The sequence below is a fragment of the Ipomoea nil genome, unplaced genomic scaffold (genome assembly GCF_001879475.1).
Source record: "Ipomoea nil cultivar Tokyo-kokei standard unplaced genomic scaffold, Asagao_1.1 scaffold3321, whole genome shotgun sequence".
Taxonomy (NCBI): domain Eukaryota; kingdom Viridiplantae; phylum Streptophyta; class Magnoliopsida; order Solanales; family Convolvulaceae; genus Ipomoea; species Ipomoea nil.
The window spans coordinates 1,705,948-1,722,953 of NW_017619749.1; the positions used below are offsets into that span (position 1 = coordinate 1,705,948).

The 17,006-nt window shown below is 37.7% G+C and overlaps 3 protein-coding genes across 7 annotated transcripts; all 3 read left to right on the top strand.

Moving 5' to 3' along the window:
• Positions 1–318: 318 nt before the first annotated feature.
• On the top strand, positions 319–5,522 carry LOC109170009 (phosphatidate phosphatase PAH2-like). Of its 4 annotated transcripts, XM_019318925.1 has the most exons (11): positions 319–361; positions 450–485; positions 1,051–2,250; positions 2,948–3,252; positions 3,329–3,487; positions 3,889–3,975; positions 4,070–4,142; positions 4,395–4,438; positions 4,633–4,761; positions 4,849–4,950; positions 5,150–5,522. In XM_019318925.1, the coding sequence occupies exons 1-11, from the start codon at positions 334–336 to the stop codon at positions 5,207–5,209; spliced, it is 2,223 nt and encodes a 740-aa protein (XP_019174470.1). In that variant the 5' UTR covers positions 319–333; the 3' UTR covers positions 5,210–5,522. The 4 variants fall into 4 exon arrangements, with proteins under 4 accessions (XP_019174470.1, XP_019174469.1, XP_019174468.1 ...); XM_019318926.1 differs by having other exon boundaries at positions 329–499; XM_019318924.1 differs by having other exon boundaries at positions 327–2,203; positions 3,024–3,252.
• Positions 5,523–8,578: 3,056 nt separating this feature from the next.
• LOC109170016 (protein TIC 22, chloroplastic) lies at positions 8,579–11,534 on the top strand. The gene is made up of 8 exons (XM_019318935.1): positions 8,579–9,036; positions 9,122–9,184; positions 9,436–9,510; positions 9,985–10,035; positions 10,474–10,533; positions 10,632–10,706; positions 10,807–10,842; positions 10,945–11,534. Exons 1-8 carry the CDS (start codon positions 8,629–8,631, stop codon positions 11,035–11,037), a joined length of 861 nt encoding a protein of 286 aa, XP_019174480.1. The 5' UTR covers positions 8,579–8,628; the 3' UTR covers positions 11,038–11,534.
• A 1,274-nt stretch (positions 11,535–12,808) lies between these two features.
• On the top strand, positions 12,809–16,302 carry LOC109170011 (UDP-glucuronate:xylan alpha-glucuronosyltransferase 2). 2 transcript variants are annotated; one of them, XM_019318928.1, is made up of 3 exons: positions 12,809–13,246; positions 13,424–14,069; positions 15,235–16,302. In XM_019318928.1, the coding sequence occupies exons 1-3, from the start codon at positions 13,067–13,069 to the stop codon at positions 16,167–16,169; spliced, it is 1,761 nt and encodes a 586-aa protein (XP_019174473.1). In that variant the 5' UTR covers positions 12,809–13,066; the 3' UTR covers positions 16,170–16,302. The 2 variants fall into 2 exon arrangements, with proteins under 2 accessions (XP_019174473.1, XP_019174474.1); XM_019318929.1 differs by having other exon boundaries at positions 13,157–13,251.
• The last annotated feature ends 704 nt before the right edge of the window (positions 16,303–17,006 follow it).

Consider the following 17,006-nt stretch of genomic DNA (forward strand, 5'->3'; position numbering starts at 1 on the left):
TTGTACATTTGGTAGTTGATCCGTTTAAATTAATAAGACAACTTATCCTAAAAGGAATCAATAAATTATTCTAATTAAGAATTAAATTTGTAATATTTTGATTATCAAATTAATAGTTTAACAAGTTTGATTAGAATTGTTTTATGATTAAATATGTTATCTTGATTCTAGTGCAGTATGATAGCGTATAAATCTTCATGTAATATAATTATATAATATAATAATAATGTACTTCGAATTATAATTAAACATAAAAGAAGATGCTGGTGTCATTATGGAGTCAAGTTGTTAAGGATAATTATAGAGGTACATTCGAATAAGCTAAAATGGAATATGCCACGTCGCTTACTGCTTATTCAATGTATGAACTCTCAAGTCATGGCGGTTAATAATTTTCAGCAGTTCTTCTTTTGGATTCTTTACCAAAGTTGCTGCCTTTCTTTTTTCAGCTTTTGGGAGTAGATTGAGGAGGCCTTCCTTTCCCGGTCTGATCATCTGGGTATTTCTTAAATTTGTTCTATTTCTGTTTGCATTTGATTTATTCTTTTCCCTAATATTATCTCTGCTGAGGTTTTGAATTCCATGGGTGTAAAAAAAATAGTGAAGTTTAAGTTAAGAAATGGTTGAGATGTAGTGGGTTGAGGTATAAAGATGCAAAGTTGATGAATTGGGGAATTGGGGTTGTGATATTTTGATGATATATTGAGATTGTGTGACCTGGGAGATTGGGGAAGATGAATGCTGTAGGAAGATTAGGCAGCTATATTTCTAGAGGCGTATATAGTGTTTCGACACCTTTCCACCCGTTTGGTGGCGCTGTAGATATCATTGTGGTGGAGCAGCCAGATGGGAGCTTCAAGTCCTCTCCTTGGTATGTTAGGTTTGGGAAATTTCAGGGGGTTATGAAGACGAAAGAGAAAGAAGTTAATATATGTGTCAATGGTGTGGAAATGGATTTCCATATGTATTTGGGGAACGATGGTCAAGCTTGGTTTCTAAATGAGGTGGATGTTGAAGAGGGGGATAATCAATCTTCTCCTCCATCTTCAGGTGAGGATACAGATGGCCAGTCCAATTGCAGGCAGCCGATGAAGTCAAAAAGTTGCAGTTTTGAATCTTTCGATGGTGTTGAATCTGTTTCAGCTGCCAAGGCCGACGTGGGCGATGGGAGTGTTGTGGTTAGGAAAAATTCGCGGCGATCAGGGATTTTGGGGTATGTTTTTGGCAAGAGATCGATCAAAGAAAGGGATACGAGCATTGTTAGGGTGGATTCTTTGGAACGTGCTGAAATTGCAGCTGATCTTTTGGAGGTTAAATGGTCTACCAATCTTCGCTCTCCCAGGCGTCAAGTGTTAAAAATTTCTTCTCAAGATGTATCGAACAAGAGTAATGCAAAACAGAACTTGCCAATTGATGATAAAGTAGATTGTACAACGGATTATTTGGATAGTGGGAAAGAAAATGGCTCAGTTGATCACGAAAATGGTAGTGAGAAACAAAGGAAGGTCGTTGAAGAAACGGGTATTTACTTATCCTCTTCTGTATCAGAGTGTGTTACTGCAGGTGACATTATTGGGGATAAGAATTCTGTAATTAATTCAAATAGAATCATGGATGGCTTAGTCACCGAAACACATTCTCAACAAATCTATCTCCATCCTTTAGATAGTTCTTCTGAGGAAATAGAACCACATAGTAGTAGTACTGTATCGAGTTCGAACACCTCAAATTCCGAAGCATTAGTTGAGAAAATAATCATAGAGCATAAAAGTAGTGAGCTTCTACATCCTTGTGAACCGGATGGGGGAAGTGTCTCACATAGTACATCAACATCAGAGATCTTGGAGGTGGAGCAGCTCATCTTTGGTGAACTTGATGATTTAAATTCCAGCAACATCAAACATACCGTTCTTGCCGCTTCAGATTCGAAAGAGAAAGAAGTGATTGAATCTTTTATTCCAAGCAATGGGTTCATTTCTTCTTCTGACAAATATGTCCAAGGAAACCCACCATTTGTTGCCGATCGAATCAAGTTGAAATCTGTAGCAAGCGATGTTTGTATTTCAGCCACTTCTAGAGCTCAACCTGATGAAGTTCCAAGGTTGGCCAAATCTTTACCAATTATGTGGTCTCATGATAGTATTGTGCCCGGTGGACAGAATGATCAGCATCCAACCAAGATATCACAGGGATGTGAAGACGATAGGGTCATACAGGAGCTGAATGCTAAGCCTGTTGAGGCAGAAACCGGTAAAGTGACTGCACTCATGTACCATTTATCATCTTTTGCCCCATCTAAATTGGCAAACAAATTGTTTCCATATATCTCAATGTTGCCATTAATATATTGGTCTTGGTTTCTATATTATGCATACTATATACTCATAATCCAGAAACTTTTCATTTTCTCACAAGGCTTATGATATGACTTTGTTTTTTCCAGTGTTGTAAAAATCGGCCTAGGCGGCCACGTAGGCGCTAGGCGTCCCTAGGCCGAGACAATTTCAGCCCTAGGCAGCTTTTAGTCGGTTGACCGACTAACCAGCCGACTAGGCACTCTAGGCGCCGACTTGACCGAGTTTAGCGCCTAACTCGACCGAGTCGGTGCCTAACTTGGCCGAGTTGGCGCTCAACTCGGGCGAGTGGGTTTTTTTTTTACCTACTCGGCTACTCCTCTACTATATTTCTCCAGCCATGTACTCAACTAACCATCTAACATATGCAGATGACTAGTTTGGGGGATTATAACAATCTAACAACTCCTAGCCCTAAGTGGGAAATGGAGACGATATACTCGGATTACTAGGCCGCCTAGGCGCTAGGCGTCCCCTGGGGACCCGACTAGCGCCTTCTGCAACATTGATTTTTTCACGAGAAATTGATGGATTTTATTCTAAAAGAAGTTAAAATATTGCTTGCAGTTATTAATAATCTGAAACTGTTGCAGGGAAGAAGTCTCCTCCAACGGATGCCAATGGTGGAATCCATAGAACTTGGTCTTTTCCTATCAAGAGATCAAGAAGCACGAATCTGTCCCAGCATTCACTGAATGACGATAGAAATACAGAAGCCAAAACCCCTCTAAAAGTCTCCAGTGACAGCATGGAAGAAGATGTGTGTAAAGCTAAAGTCACTAAGAAGAAAGTAAGGGCACTCACTCCAACTTCTGAACAACTAGCATCTTTGAATCTGAAAGAGGGGAAGAATGTAGTGATATTCACATTCTCGACTCCTATGCTCGGGAAGCAGCAGGTCCTTTTTTGGCCATATTTATTTTTCATGCATTTGTAAGTCCATGCATTTGACTTTTTTAAGGCATACTTTGCAGGTTGATGCACAAATTTATTTGTGGAAATGGGACACGCGCATTGTGATATCTGATGTGGATGGGACAATTACCAGATCTGATGTTCTAGGACAATTCATGCCTTTGGTCGGGGTAGATTGGTCACAGACGGGTGTCGCACATCTCTTTTCAGCTATTAAGGTCTGTTGAATTATTTTCGTTTTTCTTTTTTCTTTTAGATTTGTCACGTGTTCCGCTTAAGTTTGAACGTTACTGCCAACTTCATTCATTTGTACGAGTACCTTTTCGTGGTCAACCAGTTAAAGTTTCCAAATGTGTACATCTTATCTCTGATACTATGTGTTATGGAATATATATTTGATATATGGAATCTCTATAGATTAGGCAGTCTTAGGGATTTAGGTAGGTAGGCATATGGAAACTTGTTTCCTATTCGTAGCCTTCTAGCACCTATTTATAAGGCTTTTTATTCTCTTTTCTATAAGACAGTTTGAGACAATATATGACAACACATTCATAAACCCTCCTTTTACTTTCGTAACATGGTATCAATTGGTGCTGTTTTTCTTATTATGGTACAGGAGAATGGGTTCCAATTGCTTTTCCTAAGTGCTCGTGCAATTTCTCAGGCCTATGTAACAAGACAATTCCTAATTAATCTTATGCAGGTGAATTTTTGATAAATTTAATTTTCTACCTGAATATTTATTATTCAACAAAATATAATTTAGTTAAATGCTAAATTGTCATCTTTCGTTGCAGGATGGAAAGGGATTGCCAGAAGGGCCTGTTATCATATCCCCTGATGGACTTTTTCCTTCTTTATACCGAGAAGGTCAGTAGTTATTATCACTTTCCTTTCGGGAGTACTTCTACGAGTATTATGTTTTCCATAACCATATCCACTACAAGCATTCCATTTTTTTTCTTTTTCATAATTCTAATATTTGTAGTCGTTAATTCAAATTGTTCATTGAAGTACGTTTTCCTGAAATGCAAGAGTTAGCTTTTGTTGTTGACTCGATGTTCCTTGTAACGTCATTTGCTGGAGTACTAACGTCCTTCACCGTCTTCCTTTAATTTCCAGTGGTACGAAGAGTCCCACATGAATTCAAAATCGCCTGCTTGGAGGTTCGTTGCTCGATTTGCTTCTTTCATTTGATTTTATCCCTTAAGGTCTTTATATACGCCATGCATGAAATGAATTGTTTGAGGTTTTTCATGTTAAAAGAATCGATTTTGCTCTGATTAGGTTGTTATGTTAAATGTTTCTATCTTCTTGACGAGCATTATTCATCTGTTTCTTTTTCTATCAAATTCTGTAGGATATCAAAGCATTGTTTCCTGTAGATAGAAACCCATTTTATGCCGGTTTTGGGAACAGAAACAGCGATGAGATTAGCTATCTCAAGGTTGGAATCCCAAAGGGAAAGATTTTCATTATAAACCCAAAGGTAATTAGCAAAATTTCACTCTTTCTTGTGCTGCATGGCGACATTGGACCTTAGAGGTTATTGTCTGATCACATGTAAAATATGCAGGGTGAAATTATTGTGAATCGGCATATTACCAACACAAAATCATATACTTCCCTTCGTGCTCTCGTGAATGGCATGTTTCCCGTTCTTTCCTCCTCCGAGCAGGTCCGGTCCCTTTTCTTTCTTCCTGTTATACATGTTCGTTTTTTACATCATTCGAGTTGGGAAAGGAGGTGATCAGCGTGTTTGCCTCGAATCCACTCCTTAGCCGAGTAGAACCTGGCCTATCCCTACCAAATTAGGAAATGACCTTTAGTCGTTTACCAACTTCCCGATTCTCTAAACATGTATCTCTCGTTTTCAGGAGGATTTCAATTCGTGGAATTTCTGGAAACTTCCTCCCCCGGCTCTCCATGGACGTTAAGCGAGTGGCTCGAGTTTCAACGCTCTTGGAAATCAAGGCGGTCGCCCTACTAGGCGGGGAATACAGTGGACTAGAAATCTAGCCAAGGAAGGTACAGAGTGGATTAAGTTGCCGGACATTCTGAATGAAAGGTATTGGGATAACGGGAATTATGTTTTAGAAATGCCGTTTTCCTTTTATTTGCCCCGGAAAAAAGGCCGGTATTGCATATTCAGTATTACACGAAAACTTGTAAAAAGGGTCTCATATAAGACCAACTGTATATATTATAGTGACTTTTTTTCCTTTTACTTTTTGTGGGATAGTTTGTTAATGTGTACAGTTTTTAATTGTATAGGACTGGCTTATGACCTATAGCCATGGACTACAGTCGTTATATTGTGCACTAGGGTGCACAATGCATTGTGCGCCCCGCTCTACCCAAAACGATGTCGTTTTAGTGCATTGTTAAAAAAAAATCATGTGTTTCGAATACATATAAATTCATAACAGAATACACAGAAACTCATAACTGAATACACATAATAGGGTTTGGACTTTGGACCATTTGGACAGACGGAGTAATGTCAGCAATTGAAATACGCATGTTTTGTGCCTGGATGCACATTGCTATGTACGCCGTGATGCACGATATAAATTGTCCATGGACTCACCCCTAGATGAATTGAAGATCGTAGAGAGGGGTGGGTTTTAGGTCTTTTCCACTGTTATCAATTATTATTGTTTAATTTTGCTATACCCGCATTTCTACCATTTATTATCCGTAACATATCTATCATTTATTATCCATATCATAATTTTCACACTTGAAATTATGAATTTAATTCTTATTAATATTTTTTTGATTAAGTTTTTATAAGCCAATTATTACGTTGTGTGATGACAGATCTGTTATCATTTCAAATAGATGGTGATATGATGGAATTCTTATAGAAAACAATGTGACACTAGCATATTCCTCTACTTTCTTTCTTGCTTTCTATCCATACTTAATAATCATTGAGCCAAAATGTGGTCCACACTCAACAATCAACATTTGTTCTTTCAATTCCTTTTCTTTCTTTCTTTTATGTATTTTATTTTATTTTTCAAACCAAACAAATCGAATAAAAGTTATTATCAGTAATTTCAAGAATTCAAGTAGACCATGACTCAGCTTTTTTAGTTTTTATTTTTGAAAGCAAACGAGCTCAATGACTAACTTACATTATTCTGTTTTCATATATATATTTACCAAGTTGTCTTTGGATACAAAACCTCAACTTAACTCAAAGCTGACTAGTTTAATTAAGATCACAAAAACCCGTCATATACTCACACACGTGCATGGATTTTTTTTTTTTAAAATATTTAGCAGCTTAATTAGGCGGAGCCTACTCTGCCTAGACTTGACTCTACCACCTGAGTCTCCCACTAACACCTAGTGTCTTGCAACCATGCTTTGAACACAACTTTACACATACAATTAACTGTTCACTAATCTTAGAAAGTTAAAATTAACCATTTTTTATTATATATTATATTGCCTTGCTATATATATATATATATATATATATATATATATATATATATATATATATATATATATATCTGCATCTCACTGAGAAAGTTACACATACAATTAACTCCTTTTCTGTATTACATATTTTCATAGCTATATATGATAAAGCTCCACATGCATGCAGATAAAGCAGACAAACGAACCCTAGGTAGGTGGGCGTAATCAATTCAAGAAATAGTAAAACCCCAACGGGAATGAGCATATCTGATAAGCTCATCCAGTTCATCCCCAGAAATGACCCCATCTCCATTATCATCAACCTTGCGAATTGCGCACCCAGCTTTTCTATTACAGAACCAGAAACCCATCTGCTTGAACGCAGCTCGCAGCTCCGTCCTGCTTATCCTCCCATCCCCATCTCTGTCGTACCTCCGTAACAGACCCTTAACTTGCGCCTCCGTTAGCGGGACCGACGACGACCCTCCTTGCCGCACAGTCATTATATATGTTTTTCGATCTAGTTTTGGTTAATTGATGATCGAGGAGGTTTAATTTGTGCCAGAGTTGAGGTTGCCGGTACATTCTGATCTGTCTTATAATGTTCAAAAAGTAAGGTTGCTGGTCAGTCAAGGTACCCACCAGTTTTCTGCTAAAGAATTTGTTCTTAGCTTTCTTCATGTGGAAGAATTGAAGATACTCTAAGAGCTAAGGATGCATCCGTATCTGTCTTCTCCACCTCCCAAGCCCCAATCCGTATCTAATCTATATTTCTCAGAATCTTATTCCGATCCGTTGCAAAACATTACTATAACAGAAACATGATTAACATTATATTGAGCAGTATGTGTCAGTCACAATAGGAATGGCAAGGGGATATAGCATAATTCTTGTATCAGAAAGTCACAAAAATTAAGTTTTCTTCTCGTGATTTGCGGATACGTAGTTGGACTTAATTAGTTTCATATTGAGATATTGGCCCTGTTTGGTAAAATGGCTGTTAGCTGATAGCTGTTTGCTGCTAGCTGATTGTATTAATTAGAGGGTATAAATAGTTGATAACATTAGCTGATTGTAGAAAAGTGTTTGGTAAATTAGCTGTTTGCTGATAGCTGTTTGATATAATTTCTTTTCTCAAAAAGCTAATTGAAAAAGTTGCTAGGAGTAACTTTTTTAATTTTAGCCTTTTGGAGTTGCAAAAAGCTAATTAACCAAACATTTATATTGATATTTTAACTAAATCAAACAATTAATAGTGGTCAAATAAGCCAAAATTGACCTATAGACCAATTTTTTACCAAACATGGCCATTATCACTTCTTTAAATTAAAATGTCTAGAGCAATAGATCGTTGCAACTCTTATATAGCAATGTCAATCTTAGTCCAAAATCAATGAACTAGCTTGATAAAATCGAAACTTTTTAAGGCTAAAGTCAAAATTTTTTAACATATTGAAAATCAGTCTAATAAGCTCAAAACTGATAAATTCAATTTCTGTACATGTAAACAAATAACTTAATAATTGCTGACACATAATATGATAGCTACAGGTACATAAACTATCAACTGCGGGTACAAAATGTGTCAACTATAGATACAGAATCTGATTTGATAATTGCTGACACATAATATGATAGTTACAGATACATAAACTATCAACTGCAAGGTAGATTATTATGTGTCAGAAACAAAATCTAAAAGTTATTTTTAGACCACAGTCTATAATGCAAGATTGACCCTAGTCCATGGTATAATTTGCCCAAGTTGGTATGGCCCATTGGTATGAATATCTAACTTCTTATTATGTGATGGACACAACATTATAGGCCCAAGTTGAGAATGGCCCATAAAAAGCCCAAAGATAAAGCATGTGGACAGTGAAGTCCGCCTTCCCTCTCCAGTCTCCTTTCTCTCGGTGCAATGGAGTCTCCAAAACCCTCTGTGGGTCCCTCTTCCAGTCCTCTCCTCTCGCTCTCCGCCTTCGTCCACCAGCACTGCGCCCGTCTCGGAGCCGACCTCTCTACCCGTCTCGACGAAGCCAAGCGTTTTGGCTCCAAATTAGCCGCCAGCTTCCCCGCCCCACCTCCATTAGTCGGAACTCGTTTGCAGCCGTTGCATTCATCACTCCCATTTGCTTCGGTGTCGCAAAAACCCGGACCCGGCTCCGGATTGAGCTCCGACCGCATCGCCAAAACTCTGCTCGGAACCTCGGTGTACACCGTCAGCAATGCAAACAATGAGTTCGTGCTCATCTCCGATCCCAATAGCGCTAAATCCATTGGCTTGCTTTGCTTCCGCAAAGAGGACGCAGAGGCATTTCGCGCTCAGGTTATTTTCATCTCAGTTTCCAACGCTAGTTTCCAAGTTGAAGTTAGTCTGCATTTATTTATTCATCATTGTGTGAATTTTCCAGGTGCGGTCCCGTAGGAGGGAAGTTAAAGGCGAGGTTAAGGTCGTTCCTATCACCCTTGATCAGGTGCGGATTTCAATCTTGTTTTTGGTATAATTGGATTTGGTTATAGGTTGATTAAGAAAAAAGATGCCTCATAAGAATTATGGAATGGAGTATAGAGAAAGAAGTGTTTTGCATGTAAAAGGTTTCAACTTTTCCTCAGACTAGTTTTGCATTTGATATAGTTTGCTTGCAACTACGAATTTTGCATTGGATATAGTTTTGTGGTCTTTGGAGTGTGTCCTTCAAGTGGATAAAGGTGCTTGCTTTTGCAGGTTTATATGTTGAATGTTGAAGGAATTGCATTTCGATTTTTGCCTGATCCTGTTCAATTAAAGAATGCTTTAGAGGTTGGTGTTTTGTTCTATGCTCTTCTTTTGGCAAGTTCCTGCCAATGAGTTTAATTAGTTTGGAAAATGGAAGTGCCAGTTATGCTACCGAAATGGTAGTGTAGGCGGTAGGTCAAGTTGAATTTCAATTCAATTACCAAAACATTTAAGCCACAGTTTTCTAGTCTGATAGAACTCAGAGAGTCATCATCATGTATTTGGTAAACATGAACAATCCATAACTATCTGACATCATGCTGACAATCTCAGAACTAGAGATAGTTAAGTACATTGAACTTGAAGGTTTTTCCAAATGGCTTTGGATGCTTTAGCTGACATGTCTTATGCTGCAGTTTTTATTCTTGCAGCAGTACCATAGTGTTTCCTCTTTCCTTCTGCTTCCATTCAATAGTATTGCTTAGGTCTGCTGAAATGTATTTGTTGTCTTGTATCCTTTTGATCCATTGTAACCTGACTCTTTTTTCCGTGAACTAGCTAAAAGCTAAAAGTACAACAAGCGGATTTGATGGAGTTCCTGTTTTTCAGGTGCGTTTATTCACTTATTAATTCAGTGTTTCCTTTTCTTTGCAAAATGAAGTGCAAAATCATCTCATCAGAAAAGTATCGGATGCACTTTGATGGAATTTCAGACAATTGACTGGTCATTTATGCGCTTTGATTTGTCCTATTGGTTTTTATTCAAAAGTAATAAATTGCATAGAATCTAGTCTAGATATATATAAGGATTAGTTTTCTTCTTTTATACAAGGTCAGCTAGTCTGAATCATTTTTTTTTTTTTTTTTTTTTTTAAACTTTTACATTCTTCTATGTATTTCGTTTAAGGACTAGCAAATGTATTTCTGCCAATACATGTAGACTGAAACCCCATGCATTTCGTTTAATTTTTGTTTTTATTTTTTTAATTTATAAATTTCCCCTGCTTCTAAAAACAAAAGATTAATCTTATATGACTGTGCTTGCAGTCAGATCTCCTTGTTGTGAAAAAGAGAAACAAGCGCTACTTGCCCATATTCTTCAGAAAGGTATATATGTCCTAATCCTTGCCTGTATCCTGATGAATATTGGTATGTGACTCGATTTATAACATGTATCATTTTGGAATTGCTATTTGTTGGCACAGGAAGATATAGAGAAAGAATTGTTAACCGTGTCAAGGGCATCACGAGGAGGATCCTGTGTTTCTCAGCACATAATGGTAACAAAACACCCTTCACTGTTGTTTACATGAAAGTATGGGTGAAGAATCCTCTTGGGTGCCCGCATTTACTGATTTTTTTTGGGGGGGGTACTTACAGGTGGGGAGTTTGGAAGATGTATTGACAAAAATGCAGGTAAGTGTTAAGGCCAACCTGCAAATGATTCTAAGATTAGCTCAGAAATTTTGTACTTTTCACGTCATTGATTAATCTATTTCTCTTACTCTTGGATTTCAGAAAAGTGGGAAAAACTCAGGTTGGGAAGATCTAGTTTTCATTCCACCTGGTAAAAGCCATTCACAGCATATTCAAGACATCATGAAACCATAAATGTCAAGCTAGGCTGATTCGACCCTGTAAGATTGTATCACTGTTTTCCCTTCCTTTCTTAGTCAGCTTTTTCTTTCCTTGCTGAATGTGCATGTTTGTGGGGTAGCCAAATTCTTTATATGTTGAGCCAATGCTGTGGAGTAGCTCAAGAATACATGTCAGAGATGCAATGTAACTTTTACAAAATATTAAGACAACTTACAAGTTACAATTAATTAATCAAGTGGGCCTATTTTGCCCCATCTATTCACAAGTCAGCTGTGTATTGTACAAGCCCTATTTATTTGTCAAAAAAAAAAAAAAAAAAAAAAAAAGGCCCCCGATCCCACTTGACTGTTTTGGTGATGAAGTAAATCGCGTGTTGTGTTTTAATGGTCTACATGACTACACGTTTCTTCGAGTGCTTGTATATAGTGTGGCTACCAGCAAAAGAAAGCTATTACTCTTCTTTGTATAGGTTGAATAGTTGAGATGTCCCGGGTATCGGGGCAGTTTCATTTATGTTTCTTCTCTTTTATATGTAGGTTTTGTTATAAGACATTGTATGAAGAACAATTGGGGACTGTTTTCAACTCTACCCTCATGTCAGCTCAATCCTCATAGGATTACCCTGAAACAGCCAGTTATAAACAAGCAACTATCCAATTATGGTATGTTAAAATAATTGGCTCAACTGCCCTTTGATTCCCATGGCAATAGGCGTGCATTTTGGTTGGCTTTTTATAATTCATTCCATTAAGAAGTCAACCATTTGGTAACAAAACCAATTCCCGGCACATGGCAACACCAGTTTTGCTGACTTACGTTTTATTTAGGAGCGTAAACGAGTCGAATTGAGCTCGAATCTAGACCAGTTTGAATTTGAAATAGTTATAACAGTTCGAGTTCCTAGTATATATGTGGAAGAGGGTTCGATTCTTATTCTTCCAACAAGAATGACAGATAAAGTAATTATTGTCCGCATGGTCAGCTTAATTGGTGATTGATTGTGGATTGATTGTGGATTGATTGTGGAAAAGATAAATAAAGGCCAGCCCAAAAATTGTGTTTGTTCCCAATCATTATAAATTAAAAACTCTTGTACCAATTATTAATTGAACAGTTGACATTGAGTGTAATCGTGATAGTTCACCACACAATATTCCCTGTTTGGCTGTGCGAAACGTGGCCAAAACTTTGGGTACGGGGAGTGATGATCATATCCATATGCTGCAAAATTCCATAACAACGAATATTAAGAATATCGGTTATAAGTAAAATTTGCAAAATAGGCAACGAGAGTATTCTTATAAGTAAATTGAATAGCTTAATATTGTTATAATTCATGTTATTTCTATATATAATCATTAATATGGAAAAAAAAAATTAAAAATGGGAATGAGTAGAAAATGCAAGTATTGGTGCAGCCTCGCGATTTAGTAAAGCAAAACAGCGATATTGCCGTGTGCAGGATGTTGACATGACAACAAAAAAGTGGTTGGCATGCTTCTCCCCCAACAACTATAGATCAAATGCAAATTCTTGAATATTACGGGAAGACTATTTATTTATTTGTTTTTTTTTTTAACGAAAGAAACTCACAGTCATCACACAGTGTAAATGAAATAAATTATTAACAAAAATTAAATTTGTAATTTTCAAATACAAAATTATATTTCACCTATTGAGTAAGATTTTTAATAATACCAATGAAAAAAAAAAAGTAAGATAAAATGTAAGTAATTCTTAAATATTTGGTCGGACATTTTGTCTGCAAGGTAAGAAAACCCATACATAAGTAACCGACGAGTGGAAATCTTCTAGTGATTCCTATTATTTCTCTCTAGATTATATTAATCCCCTAATTACATGCCCTTTCATCACCTTCTTCTCTCTCTAACAACTGCGCCTAAATCCCTTTTAAATATATGTTAATCTTCCTAATTAATTGGTGTTTTCCATATTAGAAGCTAAGCGGGGCAGTAGGGTTAGACCGACCCAGAGCAGTACATAGTATAACAAGCTCCCGGTGGGAGTTTTCTTGAGATCGATGAAGTTGATGATGTTGTTGAAGCCTTCGAAAGCCCTAGTCATCAGAATCAACCTGGTTTTATTGGCCGGTTTCTTGATCGTCTATGCCGCCCTTCTTCTCCGGCCATCTTCTTCCCTTTACCATGAAAATGCAGTATCGTTTCTTTCGTGCTCTCTACGCGAGTGCCATCATCATAAGGTAAGGTGAGAGAGATAATTGTGTTTACTTTCATGGTGTCCAGAATGTTACGAGTTTGATTCTTTTTCTTAATTTGAGCTGGTCAACTATGGACATCAAATAGTGACTACAGATTTCTTTCTCAGTATAGTTATATGAATGTAGTTTTTAGAGGATTTGTTGATTGTTTGAATGTAGGGGGATGGAGGGATAAAGATGAAGGCGATGATGGAGGAGCCGCGAGGGAATGAATCGAGGTTGGAGAAGAAGAAGGTGAAGAGGGAGAGGCCGAGTTTCATGAGGGAAATGGGGGGGAGAGGGATGAAGGTAGGGATGGTGAACATGAAGGACGAGGATGTCGGGGAGTGGGAGGTCAACGGCGGGGAAGCGATCCACGTGAGTTTCGAGAAAGCGTCGGAGCTTTTCGAGTGGAAAGAGCTGTTCCCGGAGTGGATCGACGAGGAGGAGGAGATGGACGGGACGTTTTGCCCGGAGATACCAATGCCGGAGATGGGGAGCTACCCGTACGTGGACGTGGTGGTGGCGAAGGTGCCATGCAATTATTCGGAGGCAGGCGTGGCGGATGGGAGGGATGTGTTCCGGCTGCAACTGCATTTGATCGCGGCGAATTTGGCGGTGAAGAGAGGGAAGAGGGACTGGCACCGGCGGACGAAGGTGGTGGTGCTGAGCGAGTGTCGGCCGATGGTGGAGCTTTTCCGGTGCGATGATTTGAAGGAGAGGGAAGGAGACTGGTGGCATTTTGAAGTGGATATGGCGAAATTAGAACACAAAGTTTCTTTGCCGGTTGGTTCCTGCAATTTGGCTTTGCCCCTTTGGGGAAAAGGTACTTCAATTCTTTTTCACTTTTTTTTTTTTTTTTTTTTTATTGTAAGATTAATTTAGACTCTAAAATGTAACTCTTACTCAAGATAAGTCTGACTTAAAAGATGTTATAATTTAAAGATAATATAATGATTAATTTATTTATTATAAGAATTTGTATGTAATAATATAATATGTCATCATATTGTATATGGTGATAGAGATTTTTGTAATAAGCTAATGAACATATTTTCTGCTTATTAGGAAAGAAAGAAAGAAAACTTAGCTTATTAAAGACAATTTTTAGGTAGGATTTCACCTAATGGCTGGTTAGTGCAATTATAATAGTTGGAAAGTTAATTTCAATAGATTATAATTTTACATTGAAATTAATATAGGGAAAAAATGTAAATATAGTAGTTTGTCAATCAACTATTAATATAATTATAAAGTTCAAGGTTTGGTCAAGTCAATACTTTCTTGATCGAACTCGTCTGGAAAGAGTCTTTCTAGCTATCTAGTTCGATTTCCTTAAGGTTTGGTCAAGTTTTTCTTCATTTAAAAGTTAAAACTTTGCGATGCACACGACACACCCTCGATTCTTTGAATAGTGACTACGAGTTTTTTCAACACTCATAAAAAACATTGGATGCAAAATAAATAATTTAATAAAATAGTGCTAGTTAGTTGGGGAGGAATTGTCAATTAAAATTTTATGTTTTGCTAAGTTGCCAAGTAATGGAACCAAAAGAATAAACCAGCATGATCATGAAATATATGACTAGAAGCTAAGGATCATGACCCAACAACTAGTATCTTTTTAAATTTCTATACACGTGGTTAGTTGTATGAATATTTAATACCATAACAATATGTTTAGAATAATTTTACTTGCATTGTTCTATCTCATTTTATTTAATTAACTTGTAATGCAAACCATTAATAAATTTATAAATATAAAATATTACAACTGATGTCTGGTAAGTGAAGACTTAGATAAACCAATTTAAGTTACTCATAACTGATTATCTCAAAATAAAAAATTTCATAGTTATTAAATTAGTATATGCTCTTATTTTAAATTACGGGGTTGTTTTGTGAACATTATCAAACAGAATTTATAGCTTATTATTCATTAGTAGCTTAAAATAAATTATAAGCTTAGCTATATAACTCTACATGTGCAGGTATAGATGAAGTTTATGATGTTTCCAAGCTTGAGGAAAGCACAACAGTATCAAAACGAGAAGCCTATGTGACTGTTCTTCATTCAACCGACGCCTATGTCTGCGGTGCGATAACTCTTGCCCAGAGCCTCCTCCGGACGGGAACCAAACGCGACCTTATCCTCCTCCTGGACAAGAGTATATCCCCCAACAAACGCCAAGCTCTCATCAATGCCGGCTGGAAGCTCCGATTCATCAAACGGATCCGAAACCCTAGGGCCGAGAAGGGCACCTACAACGAATACAATTACAGCAAGTTCCGGCTATGGCAGCTCACCGAGTACGACAAGATCATATTCATCGACGCCGACATCATCGTCCAGCGCAACATCGACATCCTCTTCCATTTCCCTCAGATGTCGGCCTCCGGCAACGACGGCTCCATCTTCAACTCCGGCGTCATGGTCATCGAGCCTTCCAATTGCACTTTCCGCATGTTCATGCAGCGCCGGAAGGAGATCGTCTCCTACAACGGCGGCGACCAGGGTTTCCTAAACGAGGTTTTCGTCTGGTGGCATAGGTTGCCGAGAAGGGTGAATTTCCTGAAGAATTTCTGGTCCAATTCCTCCGTCGAAGCCGGCGTGAAGAACCAGCTATTCGGGTCGGACCCTCCCAAGCTTTACGCCATTCATTACTTAGGGTTAAAGCCGTGGCTCTGTTATAGAGACTACGATTGCAATTGGGACATTGAAGATCAACGCGTTTACGCCAGTGACGTGGCGCATCGGACGTGGTGGAGACTTCATGACTCCATGGATGAAAGCTTGCAGAAATTTTGCGAATTATCGGAGCGGAGGAAGATTGAGTTGGAATGGGATAGGAATAAGGCTAGAAAAATGGGGTTAAAAGATGAGCATTTGAACATCAATGTTACTGATCCTAGAAAGTTTAACTGATGCGTGTCTGATCTACAGTTTTCTGCCATTTTTTTTACCCCCTTGAGCTTCATTATTGTTTCTGATGATGATTCATATTTTTTCACATAGAATTTTATGCATGCACATATAATATGGTTTTATTTGGTTGGCACATATAATTTATTTATTGTATATGGTTTCTGAATATATAGTTTAATTAACTTCAAGTTCCAATTCTATTCCACCATTTCTTGCCGTTTTATGTGACTTTTGTGGCTATTAAAACTATTGTTATTTGACAAAGAAGAAGAAGAATCAAGAAACAGAAGTGTCAACTTTTGTGTTTGAAAAAAAAAAACCTCTGCTAATTGGCGTGAACGTGGGGATTGGATAACGTGTTTAAGGCATCCTTAATCAAAGGTAGAGGATTTGATCATTGCTTTTGGGAATTGAGCAGTTTTAAATTTCTTGGCCAACTGTCCCACCAAAGAGGTATCTACAATTCAGCGAGGGGATTAGTCACTGTGTTGGACGAAAAAAATTAATAGTGATATGCATGAGCCTACGAACAAAATTAATAGTGATATGCATGAGCCTATGAAAAAATTAATAGTGATATGCATGAGCCTACTGGGTGTGAATATTGCGCCACGCGCACAAATTTGGAATTCCTTTTCTCCTTTTCTCTTTTCACTTGGACCCCACAAAAAACCTTCACTTGCAAACCAAAAATACCTAAAAAAAAAACATCATTCCCATTTGTTCAGAAACAACACTCGTGATTTTTTTTTTCTTCCTCAAACACGGTGAAAACGCCATTGCTTTAGATGCTCTTATTGATGGATTTGTAATCGTGATCCGGATCAAATTTAGATT

Bases quoted from the DNA above. Each gene is read 5' to 3' on its own strand.
- LOC109170009 (XM_019318923.1), top strand. From the start codon at position 735: ATGAATGCTGTAGGAAGATTAGGCAGCTATATTTCTAGAGGCGTATAT. The intron at 3,253-3,328 runs GTCCTTTTTTGG...CATACTTTGCAG, and splicing joins CTATGCTCGGGAAGCAGCAG to GTTGATGCACAAATTTATTT. The intron at 3,488-3,888 runs GTCTGTTGAATT...ATTATGGTACAG, and splicing joins ATCTCTTTTCAGCTATTAAG to GAGAATGGGTTCCAATTGCT.
- LOC109170016 (XM_019318935.1), top strand. From the start codon at position 8,629: ATGGAGTCTCCAAAACCCTCTGTGGGTCCCTCTTCCAGTCCTCTCCTC. The intron at 9,511-9,984 runs GTTGGTGTTTTG...TCCGTGAACTAG, and splicing joins AATTAAAGAATGCTTTAGAG to CTAAAAGCTAAAAGTACAAC. The intron at 10,843-10,944 runs GTAAGTGTTAAG...CTTGGATTTCAG, and splicing joins ATGTATTGACAAAAATGCAG to AAAAGTGGGAAAAACTCAGG.
- LOC109170011 (XM_019318928.1), top strand. From the start codon at position 13,067: ATGAAGTTGATGATGTTGTTGAAGCCTTCGAAAGCCCTAGTCATCAGA. The intron at 13,247-13,423 runs GTAAGGTGAGAG...GTTTGAATGTAG, and splicing joins GCGAGTGCCATCATCATAAG to GGGGATGGAGGGATAAAGAT. The intron at 14,070-15,234 runs GTACTTCAATTC...CTACATGTGCAG, and splicing joins TTTGCCCCTTTGGGGAAAAG to GTATAGATGAAGTTTATGAT.